This window comes from Euprymna scolopes, chromosome 19 (genome assembly GCF_053919585.1).
Source record: "Euprymna scolopes isolate OS-2025 chromosome 19, ASM5391958v1, whole genome shotgun sequence".
NCBI lineage: Eukaryota > Metazoa > Mollusca > Cephalopoda > Sepiida > Sepiolidae > Euprymna > Euprymna scolopes.
The window spans coordinates 23,255,860-23,275,349 of record NC_136500.1 but is presented as its reverse complement, the minus strand read 5'-3'; the positions used below and the strand labels follow the sequence as shown (position 1 = coordinate 23,275,349).

The 19,490-nt window shown below is 32.7% G+C and overlaps 1 protein-coding gene across 8 annotated transcripts in view; it reads right to left on the bottom strand.

Annotated features, from left to right (window-relative positions):
• LOC145303489 (uncharacterized) overlaps positions 1–19,490 on the bottom strand; it is a 731,279-nt gene that overhangs the window by 358,610 nt on the left and 353,179 nt on the right. For 7 of the 8 annotated variants that reach the window (XM_080144908.1, XM_080144909.1, XM_080144911.1 and 4 more), the window contains 6 exons: positions 17,581–17,691; positions 12,945–13,055; positions 12,271–12,381; positions 9,368–9,478; positions 7,477–7,587; positions 2,612–2,722 (listed from right to left, as the gene is read on the bottom strand). In XM_080144908.1, the coding sequence (XP_080001034.1) occupies positions 2,612–2,722; positions 7,477–7,587; positions 9,368–9,478; positions 12,271–12,381; positions 12,945–13,055; positions 17,581–17,691 (666 nt within the window). The remainder of the gene's footprint in view (positions 1–2,611; positions 2,723–7,476; positions 7,588–9,367; positions 9,479–12,270; positions 12,382–12,944; positions 13,056–17,580; positions 17,692–19,490) is intronic. The other variant, XM_080144915.1, reaches the window with a different exon arrangement.

Sequence of the window (19,490 nt, the reverse complement as noted above, 5' to 3'; positions counted from 1 at the left end):
TAGGTGTTCAGAGCACCACAGCTTGGACCCGGTCATTAGTGGATGTGCTGGACTATAGAAGGTTCATAGAGATGCCCGGGTGTTTGGAGGTGTGTGTTGAGAAAAAAAAAGTGGTTGTAGGCAGGCAGGCTCGAACCCGCAGATGTGGAGAGAGGGGTTAAAAGAGGCTACTTTATTATATAAATCTCACCTGTCTGTTTAAATTTATGTATGTACTAGCGGGGGTACCCGGCGTTTCCCGGGTGTTTGAAGGTGTGTGTTGGTGGTGGGGGGTATATTAAAACAACCCTGTTAAAAAAAAAACGTTGGCCGGTTGTTTGGAGGTGTAAAAGAAAAAAAATAATTTTAGTATAAAGGTAGGCTTGAACCCCGAACGTTTGACACGGAGGTGGAAAGGAAATGGAAAAAAAACCCTGTGACTTAACCATATCGACCACGGGAACAGATCAATTCATAAGTGTGTTAAGTTGACGTTTATAAACCGAAATTAGTAGGTGCGACAACGTCAAGTTGCAGAAACCAGTTTCTGTTTTCTCCACTACACGGCGATCAAACAATAAAAAAAAAAAAAAAAAACTAACGTAAGGCAAACAAACGATGAAAACAGAAAAAAACGAACACGTGAAAAATGGCTTAAATAAGCCTGTTTCGATATTAAAATTAAAAAAACCCGGTGGGTACCCGGGTGTTTTTGGGTGTGTGGTAGGGGGTGGATAAGCGAAGTAAAAAAAAACAGAAAAACGAACGTTACGTGAAAAATGGCTTAAATAACACTGGTTCAATATTTAAATTTAAAAAATCGAAAAAAATAAAAAAGACATCTCACACCACGATTCAAACCCAAAGCGTTTAAATAATGAACCAAGGCCTTAACCAACCAACCTAACGCGACGTACATGAAATTTGTTCGGTTTTTTAACTATTTTAAGTAAATCAGGTCACGACGTCATCTGATGCATGCGTAGAATCGGTCATTGTCACGAGAGGACTGTTTTTGTTGACCCCCCCTGTTGATAATTGTCGATTTCGGGGTGAAAGAGTTAAAGTTTTTGGCCAATTTTTCGATATTTTTTGGGCAAAGGATGGAGCTTCGATGTGATACCAAGTTTGTGAATTTTCATCGCGTCTGTCGAAAGTTCTTAGCAGACATCCAAACATACACACATACATACATACATATATACATACATTTTCGCTTTTATATATATATAGATGTATGTACCTACGTATGTATGTCTGCCTAAAACTTTCGACAGAGGCAACGGATTTTCACGAGATCAGTATCGTTTTGAAGCTCGACCCTTCAGACGACAAATATCGAAAATTTATTCCTCTCCCACAGTAAGAAATGTGACACAAGGGTCGGAAAGTGTGATTGAAAAGCCAGCGTCCCCGAGAATGAGCACTCTGACCCACACAAAAAATCCTGTTCAGGTCTGTTGGCCTTCCCCGTTAGGGGCGCATCGGGCGATTAGCAAGTAACTAACCTCTTCTCAATAGGTGGAAGGGGAACCTCTTAGAACTGTACAGGATCGGCAGTATACTGCAAGCCACAATGAAAAGTCGATTTCAGAAATGATCTAGACTGTTGATTTTGATACTGAGTTAAAAACGGCAAATGTCCTGGGTGTAGTGAACAGAGAAGATTTCATAGCAGGAAAATGATTTAAGGAGAAAGTCCCTACATATATAAAGACAGGCTGAGTTCATATGTAGCTTGTATGTCCAATGGTAGAAGTTCACACGAAGCAGGTCGCCATGTTGGATACTGAAGCCTTCTTGTTGACACTATTAGCCATGGCTAATGTTGAGATATTTGGGAGTCAAGGCAGAAGTTTTCTCATTGATCTGACCGATATGGACGAGTTAGAGATCTCGCCTTCTTGTGACTAAAGAAGAAAAAAATGCAATACATTTCTTTGTATAAACTTTGGGGATTTATGCTCTGTCGCATTATAGATTGTTTCTGATTGAGTAAATCAGAAACTAAATTAAGTGTTTTTTCCAAACAGCATCACAATAAGAAGATGGGATATTTCAAATGCAGCATCACGATAAGAAGATGGGATATTTCAAATGCAGATTATGGCGGCGGTTGCTGCTGCTGTTAGTATTTGTCATTTTACTACTACTACTACTACTACTACTACTACTGCAGTTCTGCATATCTATAAATAGATTTTAACAGTCTGCAAGGATTGACAGTAGAAAAAAATTGCAATTTTAAACCAATTGCGGCATTGGAATTAGCGTAAATACAAAGATGGGAAATATGTATAGTGTTGTATAGATTGTAGAGGTTACGCCTATTAATATATAAATTTTATTGTGAAAGTCTGCAAGGATTGACTGAATGGAAAATTTTCAATTACCCACAAAGGGGGATGATTTTTTTTTTTCAGATGTATCCAAAATTTGTATATTATTATATCGATCACAAGGATTATGTCTAATTAGATAGATAATGGTAAATGCAGATAAAGATAAAGATAAAGATAAAGATAGGTTCACGATAAACTGAGAAATGACTGTATGAAATAAAATAGGAGTACAATACGAGTGATGAAGGAAAATTATCCAAACAAAAAGGAGATGTTTATATTAGACTCACGTGTAACGCAGGTGTCTCCCATGAATCCAGGTGTGCATGTGCAAATAAACTTGGTTCCATCATTTTTACATTTGGCTCCATTCTTGCAAGGCTTCAGGCCACAAGGATTGGCTGAAGGAAAAACAGTACAATTACAAACATGGCGTGGCGGTTTGTCGTTTGCATATGCCCAAAGAGGAAAATAATATACGAATTGTTGCCTGTATTGATATCTAGTGTATTTTAAATGAGTATTTAAAGGCAATTATATTATGTGTTTTTGCAACCTGCAAGAATTTGTTGAGAGAAAAAATTGTGATTACAAATCAATCCTGACGATTTCTTGTTTGCATACGTACAAAGACGGAAAATGTATCTGCAGTCATTCTTTTTACAGTCTAAATTTTAGTGTCATAAGTTTGCAAAGATCAAACTGAAGGGACAAATCTTAATTACTCACTAAATATGATTTGTCATTTTGTATGTAAAATTTGTTTATCATTATATAGATGATAATGTTTATATTTTGGGTACTTGATGAAATTAAGTGAAATTTTTTTCAGAGAACTTCGTTCCATAACGGATACATACAATTTAAACTTTTTTTCGATATTTTAATCTTTTAACGTCTTGACTAAACTGTACAAGTACCATGTTTTGTTACAATTTCTTCATCGTTTTTGCATTTAGTTTCAATTTTGTAAGATTTGAGTCCGCAAAGATTGACTGGTAAAAAGTATTGCAATTATAAACATGGCATGAAAATTTGATGTTTGCATGCATACAAATACGGTAAATAGTTAGATTAATAAATGGCGTGTAGTTGTTACATATATTGAGATTGACTAAAGAAAAATAGGGAACTACAAACCTCTCCTGACAAAATGTTCTTTGTGTATGTACGAAAAGGAGAAATAGATATATTGATATATGAATTGTAACAGTTATGTGTATTAAATCCCGGCATAAATTTGTGTGGATCGCTGTAAGAAAATGCAAATTAAAGACATTTTAGGGTTTCGAAATGTTATTAAGGTTATCAAGAGAAGAAGGATAAATTAGATTATGACAACGTCATCAGAACAGAATCTGGACGTATGTATACAGAAAAGCAATCAAGGATTAATTTCCTTGTAAAAGACGTCGTGATAAACCCCCAAGGCACAGTACAGATTATATCTGCAATGATATAGAGCTTGTGTTGCTAACATTGAAAATATTAGAAAGTTACTGAACAATCTTGAAGTATTGTGCATCCAGAAATTCTGCAAAGACCATCTGAGGATTATGCAAATAAAGAAAAGTTAAGCATGAATATATAGACAGATATTAATTAAAAGTAAAATGTCTTTTCTTTTTATAATTGTCGAGTGTGAATTATTGATATGAATAAAACGTATTTCCTTTTTATAAATGTCAGGTGCGAACCCAGATCCCCATATGTTATTAGTATAAATAAGTTAGAATTAAAATATTTATTTAAAAAACTACACATTGTTCATTCATTCATTCATTAAAAATGCCCAGTCTAAATAAAAACACCATTGTTTTCCTGGCCTCTTGACTATTTGACTAAAGCAGTACGGCCCCTGCAGAAAATGTGTTGTTATGATTACGAGTGGGAAAAACAGATTTTAGTTATTGTGACGAAGGGTGAAAAACGACAAACATTTTCCCCGTATTTTGAATGGTTTTATGCCTAAATTGTTTAAATTTTTTATATTTTCTACAAATGAAAATTTCAAAATGGTATCTGTTTTCCACAAAATATAATTATCTCCATTGGAAATACTAAAAATACGGATAGGTATACAAAATTTTGGTTATATTATAAGTAGACTAGAACCTTCCAGCCTAGCAGGTTGTCTGATATACATATATATATATATATATATATATATATATATATATATATATATATATGTATATGTGTATGTGTGTGTGTGTGTGTGTGTGTGTGTGTGTGTGTGTGTGTGTGTGTGTTTCTAGCACGGTAGAAAGAGCCCACCTTCTTCGCAGCAACTTTGGCAATGCCTTCAATGTATCTATTCCAGTTCATGTTCCCTGTAAACATTAGGCCGAGGAGTTTAAAGGAAGTACTTTCAGGTAATGTGTTCTTGGCCATTGCTATTGGTGGTAGAGAAGGTTTCTTGTAATTATTGAAGGAAACAAGCTTAGTCTTAGCAGCATTGAATATGACCATCCATTTTTGTCCTCATTCAACTACAGATTGGAGGTCATCCTCTAGTGTTTTTGCCATTTCCTTGGATATGTGTTCATTCGTTTCCCCCTTGTGCCTGTTATAGAGAGTGGTTTCATCAGCAAATATATCTCCAAAACAATTTTATCTGTGAGGTCATTTATGACTATCAGGAATAATAGAGGTCCAAGGATAGACCCCTGAGGTACTCCCGCATTTATATCATATTGTTTACATGTATGACCGTCGAGGATTTTTCTCTTACTTAAGAAGGATTTAATTACATTATGTATTGTTCCAGTGATATCATATGATCTAATTTTCCTTAGAAGACCATCTTGCTATACCCTGTCAAAATCCTTAGATATATCGAGGGCTACCGCTCTACCCTCCCCTGTTTTGTCCAGTGAACGTATATATACGTTCAGAGATTACAGTTAAGATATCTGCTGTAGAACGGGCTTGCCTAAATCCATTTGGTTTGTTAATCAGGAGTTTAGCAGTTGTTAGGTGTTGGACTAGGGTTTGATTAATTAAGGACTCAAATATTTTGGCGAAAAGAGGGAGAAGGCTAATGGGGCGATAATTTAATGGGCAGTTCTTTCACCAGAATTCTTGAAGACTTGTACCACAGAAGCATTTTTCCAGCAGTCAGGAAAGCATTTGTTGTAAAGTTTGGAGAGAACTGGAGCAACCTCAACGGAGCAGTTTTTTAATAGCACAGCCGGGATAAGATCGGGTCCACATGATTTTGAGGTGTCTAGGGTTTTTATGATGCCATATAACTGAGAAGGGGTGATTTTCAAATCATATAGTGTGGCGTCTGTCCGCAAAGGAAAGTTGGGGAGGAAGTGGTGTAGCGGGTCCAGTGTGGAGTTTGAGGCAAACCGACTGACAAGTAGGTTTGTCTTCTCGCTTGCAACCAACCTCATGATTGTTTGTGGGAGAATCTTTGACTGCCCATTATTTACTACACTGTTGTAGATTTTCCAAAAATCATGGGTTCCTAATTTCTGTGCTTCAATGCGTTTTCTGGTGGTTTCAGTGTAATCTGTCTTAGCTGTCACAATTATTTCTAGCTTCTATATATTTCTGTCTGTTGGAACTGGACTTTTGCCTGTTGGAGCAATGGTAGCTGCATAAGCAGAAGTAAACCATTGGGGAGAGTGGGGCTTGCTATAGAATTTCCGTGTAGGAACATGGGCTTCAATTGCAGTTTTGAACCATTCAATGGTCTCATTTGCGCACTGTTCCGCTGGAAGAGAAAACATATTTCGTCATGGGGCATCTCTGATGAGTTCCCTGATGGCTTCCCAGTCAGCCTTTTTCTGTAATACCTCATTGTTTTGAGTAGTGGGTCTTCAGTTTTTAGGGCGAGAATTTAGGCTGATTTCTACCATTATCACAGCATGATCAGCATTCCCGAGTGGGCTGTGGGTATTTGTTATACAATCATCAGGAACTGTGGTCAGAAATAGATCTTGCTGGTCTGGGAAACGTGTCAGAAATGTAACCGTCTGAAATAGGGAATGAGATATAGAGAAGCTATGTTTTGTGTTACCAGCTACGTCTGAGTAATTAGAGAATCCAAGCCAGTTACTATGGTGGACATTGAAGTCACCAAATACATATATTTGTGTGCTAGTATCGAGGGAGAGTGCTATATCTATGCCGTCAGAGACTTTGTTTATTAGGGTACAGTCCTGGGTTGAGGCAGAGCGGTAGAGAAAATACAAGTAACTCATATTATTTTGCATGTTTAGCCTGAAGCACATAAAGGTCTGATCATCTGATTCTAGTTTTGTTTCTCAAGTCAGGAGGAGGGTGTTACGAATATTTGATAGGAATAAGAATATTTATAAATGAAGTATTTTTCTAAGTATTATTCTAAAGACGACCAACGTTAAAATGGGCAGATGTGCTAAAACTGCTCTGATTATTTATTGATATCTTAATTAAAGTAAAATTTAATTAGAAAATAAATATAGTTTTCTATTATGATGCCATGCTGGTTGATGAGAATTTTTTTGTGCAAGAGAAATGTTCACGCACAAGCAAACGAGTTGCTATTCTGATAAATATGCCACGTTTCCTTTTTCATTAAGTAATAAGTAAAACTAAGCACTTATGTTTAGCAATCGACAGTAAAAAATAGTGTGTAATGTTTAATAAGGTATTGCTAAAACAAAGAATTTTAAGGTTCTTGTGTATATCCTGAGAAGATAGTGGATATTTGTGTATCATTATTAATCTGGAATAGAAATTTTGTGATATCTTTTTTATTTGACAACATAATAGCTGATTAGTTTAGTGATTAATTAACTAAGCTCAAAGATTGTGTAATAAAAAGTAATCTTAATTCGATTTCTACCTTTACTGGTATTCGGAGTCGAAGATGGGGACTTATTACTGTGGGGGTATTAACTTCTACTTTCACGTTATAATTATGAAGCAAAGAGAAAAATGCTGAAGGATAATAAAACAAACATTGAATTTTAATGAAAGTAAAGATATACAAAGTAAATTAAATAAAGGAAAATTTTATATTATATATATGTAATATCGATAGAGTCATGGGAATATGTGAAATAAATGATTGAAAAAGGACAGCAGACAACACTATTTAAGTTAAAAATGAGTGATGAAGCAAAGAGTCCAAAAAAGGATATGTTAATACCATACTCACGTGTAACGCAAGTGTCTCCCATGAATCCAGGTGTGCATGTGCAAATAAACTTGGTTCCATCATTTTTGCATTTGGCTCCATTCTTGCAAGGTTTCAGGCCACAAGGATTGGCTGAAGGTAAAACAATGCAATTACAAACATGACGCAGCGATTTGTCGTTTGAATATGCACAAAGAGGGACAATAATATACAAATTGTTATTTGTATAGATAACTAGTTAATTTTATTACGTTTCTGATTTTTTTTGTGATGATGATTAGTTATTGATATGATTTGGGTTCTTTGAACTAATGTTCTTATCTTGAGTGTCATTTTCACAAGGGCCAATGTAATATCAGACTTCTATCCAACCATGGCTAATAGAATGGGAGTATGATACTCCTGTGAAATAAATAAAAGGTTCTGTTCAAAATTCTGTGAAAATTTCTGAGTTCAATAGAAGTATGTCCTGGTTTGACAAGATGCATCTGAAAAAGGTTATATCGGCCAAATCGTTATGAAAATAACACTAAAGATTAGAACAGTAATCCAAAGAGTCCAAATAATACGAATAGTTAATTTTAAATGAGTATTTAAAGGCAATTATATTAGGCATATTTATGTGGGAATGAGAAAGCAGGTACATCATTATATTAATAATAACATTATATTAATAATAACATTGTATTAATAATAACATTATATTGATAATAACATTGTATTAATAATAACATTATATTAATAATAACATTATAATAATAATAACATTGTATTAATAATAACATTATATTGATAATAACATTGTATTAATAATAACATTATATTAATAATAACATTATATTAATAATAACATTGAATTAATAATAACATTATATTGATAATAACATTATATTAATAATAACATTATAACAGTGTTTATTGCAACCTGCAAGAATTGGTTGAGAGAAAAACTTGTGATTACAAATCAATCCTGACGATTTCGTGTTTGCATACGTACAAAGACGGAAAATGTATCTTATTTATACATGGTAGCAGTTACTCCTTTTACTGTCTAAATATTAGTGTGATAAGTTTGCAAAGATCAAACTGAAGGGACAAATCTAAATTACTCACTAAATATGATTTGTTATTTGTGTGCAAGTATGTAAAATTTGTATATGATTATATAAGTGACAGGGATTTGTCAACATTTTTTTCAACTTTCGTATCATTTTGTTCGAGCTGTGGATAGGGCATCCACCAGATGCCAGACATTCACGCGCCATCACACACATTAAAACCGAGAGATCTTTTTTAAGATTCTAACCGTCCATTTAAGTGCAATTGTTTTTATATGTCTTGCACTTATTTCGCCGGTTATATTCTTTTTCATGGGACTGGTTGCTTCTATAATTACTGGAATAATGGAGATCTTCCTAAAATTCCAGTTTCTTTTTAGGTCGTACATCAGACCTTGGTATTTCGTTATCTTTTTCTTCTCAGTTGTGTTTACCAAAGCATCGTTGAGGGCACTAACTTCTATTGCAGTTACGTTTATCTTCTCTTTATCCCATATCTCTATGTCAGGTTTATTAGCCTTGTTTTCAAGATACGTAGCTGTAGAAATTGCACAGTCACGTTGTATGGCTTATTTCCGACTCTTCTTTCTGGTATATGTTCACCGGACTTGCTGTTACATTCAATATTCAACTGTTTACGAATGACTCAGTGGAGATATTCACACATGACATTTTGTTGCATTTTATAGTAGCCGTTGCCCAACACAACCTTACAACACGATGTATGATGACTATGTGTGTTTAAAGATATATTTATTAGATTAACGATGAACTGACTATAGGAAGCAACACTAAGTTAAAGATGAGTGATTAATTGCAAGTTTCGAAATAAAAGATGTTCATAAAAGACTCACGTGTAACACAAGTGTCTCCCATGAATCCTGGTGTGCATGTGCAAATAAACTTGGTTCCATCATTTTTGCATTTGGCTCCATTCTTGCAAGGTTTCAGGCCGCAAGGATTGGCTACAAGAAAAAGGAAAAAAATCATTATAATCAAATATTTTCATTATTTCTTTTTTTCTTTTAATTTCTAATTAATTATTTCATATAATGAACTTCTTATTTTGCCTTATTTTTGGTCTTGTTCCAGACATTTTACTTAGATGAAATATAATTATTAGTCACGGTACGATTCAAACATTTTTCCTGATTCTTATTTACTAAATTTCCGATTCCGATACAATAACTTATTCCGATTCTGATTCTTAATACATGTCTATATATTTTACTATAAAGTTAGTATTTTTCCCCGATTACCATAAAAGCACTAGTTAAATGTGCATATATTTTCTCAAACATAAAAACATATTTGTGGGGAGGGGGTGATCAGATTTTAGTTTTAATTGTAATTTAAAATCAATAAATATTTACTATTTTACTATAACTACCAGCAAAGAAAGATTTGGTTGTAAACAAAATCAAATAACTAAAGATAATTAAATGAATCGTTTTCGGCATCGGAAAGTAGACACAATTTCTTCCCATTCTGATAGGATTTCCTAAACAGTTCTGATTGTTTTCGGTTCGGTTTCCGAGTCCAATTAATTGTCCTAACACTAATAAATATTGAATGAATTCACTCGACTGCAGAGAGTTGTTCGGTTTAAGATCAAAACAATATTCAATATTCAATGAATCCGTTTGTCATAACCACCTGTCTATGATGTTTAAATCTTCAATATGAACTTAAAGGCATCCGACTTTTAAGCTATTGATAAGTTACAGCAGTACGATACATTAGACCAGCTATTCTCAACCTTTCCTCCATTATAGACGCCTCTGCTTTATGTATTTCTCCATTTACTTCCTACTTCCATACAAAAAACTCATAGTCATCATAAAGTGACAGAAAAACAAGAAGGTAAAAAAGCAACATTTTTATTGTTTAGGACTTTAGGTTTTACATAAAAAATATAATACATTCGTATCATAAAAATTTTTAAAAATCCAACCTTTTTTTAATAGAAAATTAAATTATTTTGTATTACAAAAGAAAATGCACAGAAACACGAGAAGCATTATAAGTGGGAAAACTGTTGATTCATTCAGTCAAGCAGGAGCTGTTTCTAACAATGCTGCTCTCTTATCATCATCGGTTTTCAGGCAGTTTCTAGTCTTTGTCTTAATTGCTGTTAAACTTGGAATATTTCACTAATATACTAATAGATTGTGTCATTAAAAACGGGCATCGAATCAGATGCCAGATATTCACCCGCTTTCTCACACATTCAAATCGAAAGATCTTTTTAAGGTCCTAATTGTTCATTTAACTGCAATTGTTTCTATATATCTTGCACTGGGTTCACCGGTTATATTTACCAAGTGGTTCTGGAAATTCTTATTTATGAGACTGGTTGCTTCTATAATTACTGGAATAATGGAGATCTTCCTAAGATTCCAGTTTCTTTTAATGTCGTACATAAAACCTTGGTAACTAACTTCTATTGCTGTTACGTTTATCTTCTCTTTATCCCATATCTCTATGTCAGGTTTATTAGCCTTGTTTTCAAGATACGTAGCTGTTGAAATTGCACAGTCATGTTGTATGACTTATTTCCGACTCTTCTTTCTGGTATATGTTCCCAGGACTTGCTACTACATTCAATATTCAACTGTTTACGAATGACTCAGTGGAGATATTCACACATGACATTTTGTTGCATTTTATAGTAGCTGTTACCCAACACAACCTTACAACACGATGTATGATGACTATGTGTGTTTAAAGATATATTTATTAGATTAACGATGAACTGACTATAGGAAGCAACACTAAGTTAAAGATGAGTGATTAATTGCAAGTATTGAAATAAAAGATGTTCATAAAAGACTCACGTGTAACACAAATGTCTCCCATGAATCCTGATGTGCATGTGCATATAAATTTGGTTCCATCATTTTTACATTTGGCTCCGTTCTTGCAAGGTTTCAGGCCACAAGGATTGGCTACAAGAAAAAGGGAAAAAATCATTATAATCCAATATTTTTATTTTTTATTTATTTATTTTATTATTTTCTGATTAATTATTTCACAGAATGAACTTCTGATATTGCTTTTTTTTTTTTGGTCTTGTGCCACACATTTTACTTAGATGAAATATGATTATTAGTCACGGTACGATTCAAATATCTTTCCTGATTCTTATACAAATGACGGTTTATTTACTAAATTTCCGATTCGATACAATTACTAATTTCGATTCTGATTCTTTATAAATGTCTATATAGTTAACTATAAAGTTAGTATTTTTTCCCCAATTACCATAAAAACACATGTTATATGTGCATATATTTTCTCAAACGTAAAGATATACTTGTAACGAGGGTTGATCAATAGATTTTAGTTTTACTGGTAATTTAAAATCGGTAAATATTTACTATGAACAGAATTTAATTTATTTAAAAAAAAGAAAGTTTTATGAGAAAAGATATTTAATCAGAAAATTTTAAAATAAAAATTTTAAAATACGAGTTTAATACAAATTTCACATAATACATCCGGTTAAAAGTATAATGATTTGATGTCATTGATATACTTAATGTTAAATATTTCATTCGTTTCTATAAGCGTGTGTTTGTCATGATTAAGTTTGAAAACGATTTTCATTGTTAAAATTGAATGGGAATATCTTAAGAATATTCATTCTTGTGTTGTTAACAGCCTAGGAAGTCTGACAAGTCTTTTTTTATAAAAAGCATTTTTGATTTAAGCCAAACATAACTTGATCTAATAATAATGGTGTCGGTCTACTTACGTTTAGAACAGGTCGGTCCCATAAAGGCATCTGTACAGACACATCGGAATTTCTCGCCTTCATTAAAACATTTGGCTCCATTTTTACAAGGTTTCAGTCCACATGGGTTAGCTATAAAACATGATTAATAATTCATTAAATACAATAAATTTTATTTGTATATCTTATATATAAAGTAAAGTAAGATTTTCCTCTATTTCAATTCCTAATCACTAGTGATTTTGGTCTTCTTCTTAGCATTTCCTACTACCTTCGGTTCATTCTGTCGATCTAGATGTTGTTTATAGAGCTCTGATGGTGATTTGCCCATACATTGTTAATTGTTCATATGGTGATGATGATGTTATTCACTCCAGTTTGCTGCCTGATCCAGATGTTTTTTTTTCTTTCCTTTAGAGTCATGTCGAGCATAATGCATTTCATATTGTGTTGTACTACTCTTAAAACCGAACTCCCCCCCCCTGATTATACCTTAGAAATTAGTAACTTAGTCTTTTATCCATTGCGCCAAAGGTTCGTGGTTATATCGGAAGTGACATCGTCTAAAACGTTGTGAGAATAACATTTAAAATGAAGACAGCAGTCTAATTTAAGTAATACATTCCTTGTTATTTCTTTTACAAAAAAAATAAATAAAGTCTTTATCGTTATAGTAAGAATGTGGTTATACTTACGTTCAACACAAGTTCGTCCTCTAAAGCCAGCTGTGCATTTACATCTGAAGGTACCTTTATCATCAAAACATGCAGCACCATTCTTACAGGGTTTTAGGGCACAAGCATTAACTGCAAAAAACAAAACACATATTTAATTATACTTTTACAAACACACACACATATACACACAAACACACACACACACGCATATGCACACAGAGGAAAAAAATAACAAAATACCAAGGATTATGTACGACATGAAAAGAAACTGAAATCTTAAGAAGATATCAATCAAACCAGTCATTATGGGAACAACCGAACCTATGAAAAAGAATTTCAAAAACTATCTGGCGAATATACCCGGTGAACCAAGTGCAAAAGAAATACAAACAATAGCACTTAAAGGGACGATTAGAATCTTAAAAAGATCTCTCGTTTGGAGTAACTAAACATGGGAGAATATTTGTACATCCGGTAGAATGCCCCATCCCCAGGAAAAACAAAGTGATAAGAAAATTAAAACAAAAGAGAGAAACACATATGTATGTATGTATGTATGTATGTATGTATGTATGTATGTATGTATAATTGTGTGTGTAAATATGTTTCTTCAATTATATTTTACCTCTTAATTATACCAATCCTTTAATTTATGAAGCTCTATATAATTACAGAGCATATAACAAATAAATGTCAAAAGTTTATATTCCAAATTTTAAGATGTTGACCATCTTACCATTTATTCCTTTAAGTATGTTGACATGCACAATTCTTATATATATATATCAGGCTGCCCGGTCATTAAATATTATATTTTAATTCATGCCGATTTCTTATTTATTGTTATAGAGTCAATGTTCTATTGATTATTATCCAATATATAGAAATGATGACTTGGGTACTAACCACAAGAATTGAAACTAGAATGTTTAGCCTTAGTCGTTATTTATCTCTTGAGCATCGTTACTGTCTGAGCTACCAACAGATGGATATGAAAAGTTAAAAATTAAGTGACTGAGCTATAAATATTTGCTTTTGCGCCTGTGCAAACGTAATGGAAGGAGTAATGGTTTATTCCACCTACTTTGCCAAGATCAACTGTTTTGTTTCGAATTTTGACACCTTAGTAGCTATTTTACCAAATTGAAAGTGTACTACACGTCTAAATGCCCTATTTATCAAATTTAAAATCTGTAGATCAAGTGTTCAGAGAGGAGTTTGGTAGAGACTTTTTGCACACACTGATGAGATCACTTTTATCTATATACCTATGAAATTGAGTTCTTTTTTCGCTCTGACATTAATATTAAAAGCCTACTAGTTCTCTTGGTATTTATTTGCTTCCCCATGAAAGCAAAATGTGATACAAGGTTGGTTCTAGGAGAAAACGAGCTACCTAAAATGGGGCACTCTGAAAGTAGGTAAAACTAATATATATATATATATTGTCTTAGTAAACAAGGGTCTCTCCTCCCTTGACCAAGGACAAAAGAAACTTAAGAGCAACATCAAAAACGAACTTTTTAATATACTCAACCATGGATATGTGAGTGACTACGTGAATGTTAACTAATTTGCATATTCCTTTGAAAAACGCACGTTAGTTAATTACGATTCATTTTTTACAATTTATTATTAAATAATTGGTTTCACTGCACCATTATGCTGAATTCTATTTATGCATAGTTTCTACATTCGGATTGTGTGGTAATAAAATAACTCAAACACACTTGTGACATTAGGCTGTATAAGGTGAACAGTGAACATTAAAATTTTATAAGTTTTCAATTCTATGCTAACTAGCAAGTATATAGCAATTCTATACTCTTATTTTGCCGGTTATTTCTTCTAAAAACACCCTCATTTTTTAAACTCCATAGAATAAGAAACTTCTTTCGTTATATTCTTTGTTTTTGAACTGTTGATGAATTAATAATTAATATAGTTTTAAAATTTTTTTCATATATATATATATATATATATATATATATATATATATATATATATATATATATATATATATATATATATATATATATTATGGTGCAGTCAGTTTAAAATGAAAACAATGGGAACCGGAAACCTATTTAGTCACCTATGTCAGACTCTCTTCAGCCTTTATTTATATTTTTCTTCCCGGAAATGGAGCTTTAGTTTGTGATTTAGTCTGCCAGTATCTACTGGAAACTAAAAAAAACAAATGTTCTCATAATTTTTGGGGTCTGTATAGTGATTATGGCGTCTGCCTTTCACGAAACTATGACAGAAACACATTAGATAGGGTTCGAAAGGAGTTGACAAAATTATTTCAGGAATTAGGATTCAAGATCACTATAATCATCAATCTAAGCAAATAATTTTTTTTTTTAAATGCCATTTCCGGAAATACGGATACAAACTGAAACTGAGGATGAAGAGTGCCCAACATTGCCGACGAAAATTGATTTCTTTTGTTTAGATCTGAACTCAACTGTATCGATATTATTCTGATCTTCTGTAAAAAATTTATGAATTCAACATAGTCTTGAGGTTCTCTCACGCTAGCCTCAATATATATATATATATATATATATATATATATATATATATATATATATATATATAGTCTAGCGCATATCTTATTTTTCTTTTATTAATATTATTGGAATTCCTTCCCCTTTTCTTTGTACGTATTTGTGAATTATTCCACGGATTTCGGCCTGTTGGATTATTTTGGACCATCTTCCAATTACGCGATTCCCATGGATTTTATTTGTGCGAATAGAAATTTAGCTAACGTTCTTGGATTTGCATTTTTGGATTTTATCGTCATTGGATACTTTACCTTTTACCAGACTATCCATTCACATGTAATCACCTTTTGCTTTACCGTATTCCCCCTGCTTCACTTTTTGTTATCAAGTAAGATGTTTGACTTACTTGCAGTTTCATCAAATACTTTTGCAAGCAAAATCCTATCCCACATTTTGCTAAATCCTACCCTCTGATGAGAAGGAAAGTATTTCTTCGAAACTCCGCGGATTAAAGACTATCCACTTATTTAGTGTTTCCTTTTCAAATTAAATATGTTTTTAACTCTTTTTCAAAGTGTTTTTAACATGTTTTATTAACTATTTGCTCTTATATATATATATATATATATATGTATATATATATATGTGTGTGTGTGTATGTGTGTGTGTGTGTGTGTGTGTGTGTGTGTGTGTGTGTGTGTGTGTGTATGTGTGTGTGTGTGTGTTGGATATTAACTTTCGTTTCATTTTATCCTAGAGTACACCTAATGTCTGATGGATTATCTTCCAAGAAATGGAGTTGATTTATATTTAGATTTTTATTTATAATTTTTCTTTCCTTTCTCTAATCTTACTTTTTCTGTACTTAATTTGTCCTGCTTTATTTATATTTTATAATTAAATTTCTTTTTATCGGAGCTTTATTGTCATTTTTGTCATTTTTTAAATTAAAAAAAAAATTAAATAATTTTTAATTAATGATTGGTTTCAATGCACTATTATGCTGAATTTTTAATTAATTTGTTTTATCTTTTGATGTCTTTAAAAACATTTCTCATTATTTCATTTTCTAATATATTGTTTTGTATATTCTTTTAACCTTTATTATAAAAAAATATTTTTTTCCTATTCTAATCTAAAAAAGTTTTTCATTTCTAATTTGAATATCGGTGTTTTCTTTACATTTGCATAATGCCGGCTTTTTCTCATCTTTTGATTAGAAGCATTTAGCCTCGAAATGCCATGTCCTAAGGAGGTTTCTCCCTCACCTCTCTTACTGCAACAATTATTGACTTGATAATGTTATAAACGACAATATAAAAATATATACTAATGCATATAGATTCATTCGTTTATTCAATAAGGATGATACATCAATTACAGGTATAGGATAAGTAACGCTCTTTATACCATGGTATTTCAAGTCCTAATGCTTCTCATCAGAAAAGGAGAGGAGCTGCTAAGTAACATTAGGAATGCGACGTCTAGCGGTAGCTACATTAGAAGCAGAATAATTGTGTGTGAGAGGAGAATGTTAATATATTGAAAATGTTGGCAGAGGGAAATATATTACCATTCTTCTTTCGTGCATAATTATTCCACTACTAATGTAGCTACTGCTAGACGTCGCATCCCTTATATGTTACCAAACATCTTCTCTCCTTTTCTGATGAAAAGCATTGGGTTTTGAAATACCATGGTATAAAGAGTTTTACTTATCCTACACCCGTAATTGATGTATCATCCTTATTAAATAAACGAGTAAATCTATATGCATCAGTATATATTTTTATACTATCATTTTCTTATTTTATAGCTCCAAAGCAATTTGTTGAGCTTTGCATTATCCTGATGAGTCTCCTCTTACAGAATCGGTCTTATTCTTTTAATTCTCATATATATATATATATATATATATATATATATATATATATATATATATATATTCATCCACATACAGTACTGTTTCGCTGTTTCGCAGCACATCAGTGCGGCTAGACAGGCAACTACCTCAAGCCAGGATTGAAACCCGACTGGCTGTACGATAGTCAAGGCTCCTATATATATAATTCTTTTTTACAGTTATTTTTATATAAGACCTAGGTAACCCTGTTAGCAGGCCATAAAGAAAACAGACTTACATTTAACGCATCGAGGTCCTTCATATGTAGCCGAACATTCACAACGATATTTGACTCCATCGGGGATACATCTACCTCCATGTTCACATGGGTCCACCTTGCATGGATTAACTATAAAAAAGAATAATGAGGATTTTTAATATACAAAATATTTCTATAATTATGAGTCACGGTTTGTTGGTCAGCTGGAAGGGCTTGATCATCCGTCCAAATTTAAAATACTAGATATTTTAATGCATATGATACAGTGTTTAATTTGCTGAATCTTTACCGATATTCGAGTTTGTTTTTTGCAAGTGAAGCGCTCTTTAGCTTTTTTAGGCAATCACTGGGTTGGCGTCAGGGAAAGCTTACGTCCTATAAAAATCTCAAAAAGCTTTTAAAGAAAATCTGTCACATTTTAGATTATGTAGCTTTTTTTTATATAATGGGTTACCATTTATTAAGGTCCGAAGGCGACTCGAGTATGAAAGTTAATCAATGTACGATAGTCACTGAGGCAACAGTGTTGTGATCGTTAGTGTAGTGGGTAGCATTTGATTATATAAGAGACGCCTCAAGAAAACTTTGTTTACATAAAACTTTAAGACTATCATGTTATAGTCAGTCCCACAGGCGGGTAGTTCTAGGAAAATAGCTTTGTTTATGGAATTTGCGTTTGGATATAAGCACAGATACAGAGTGGGGGAAGTTGTTGGTAGTTCTTGAAATAATAATGCAGAGATAGGTTAGTTTGGAAGTCAATTTCTAAAAGCCATCTAACACATGTTAGCATAAAAAGTGACGTTAAATCGATGATGAGGATGACGTTTATGATGCTGCTGTTCATTCAGTAAATTAAATGTAAAACAAAGTTTTTATTTTTCAGTTGTGTTTAAATGTGAATATATTTCAAATTTAAGCGTGACTGAACAAGATGTGATTTTGAATTTAAGCGTGACTGAACAAGATGTGATTTCGAATTTAAGCGTGACTGAACAAGATGTGATTTCGAATTTAAGCGTGACTGAACAAGATGTGATTTCGAATTTGAACTTAACTAGCCAACGAAAATCATATTTGACATTTAAGTGTTACTAACCAACAAAAATATGTAATTTCATTTATTCAAACCTGATCAACAAAAATGCTACGTTTCATATTTTTTAAAAATCCTTTGAGATGAGGTTTCATAACATGTACATTCATTTTTTTTCTACTGACTTCAGGGCCCGTGTTGCAGTAGATAAACACATTGAGTCACTACGGTTTCAGGTGAGCATTGTCGGAAGTAAAAGGTTTCAATGCTTCTCAAGCAGGCCAAAGAATCAGTTGACCAAAACGAGACAACAACTATGGAAGACATTATTTACTGGGGATACAGTTACAAGATTCAGCACTCCTATCTGGTTGCAGTTAATCACCTGAAGAAGGACAGAGGATAAGTTGGCTGTAACGTGGTGAAACAAAAACTATGAAGATGAGGACAAAAGTCCACAAAAACTGAATACACAAATTATGAATATTTTTTATTAGCATATAAACCTATTTAGTTATTTAATTTCGAATCTAGTCATTTTAATATTAAAAAATGTGAATTGAATTTCTTTTTCTCAAGTTTTTATTATCGTCAAAATTATTGCATTTCGCGCTATTAGTTATTTTGTTTACCTACTCTCAAGGATTTAAGGCACAAGGTCAAGTGTTGGTTTGATAAATGTGTTCCCATGCAACAAATTGGATTCGAACCTGGCACACCCAGATTTTCAGTCCATGTTGTTAACCACTTTGCCACTGTGAGTTATTCAGGATGATAGTAATGAGTGAGTACTATATTGGGAGCAATTTCATAATAGTCTCAAGACAAAAATACCATTTAATCCATAGATGAGACATACCCGACCGGTACTACTACTTCAGCTCAGAGAAAA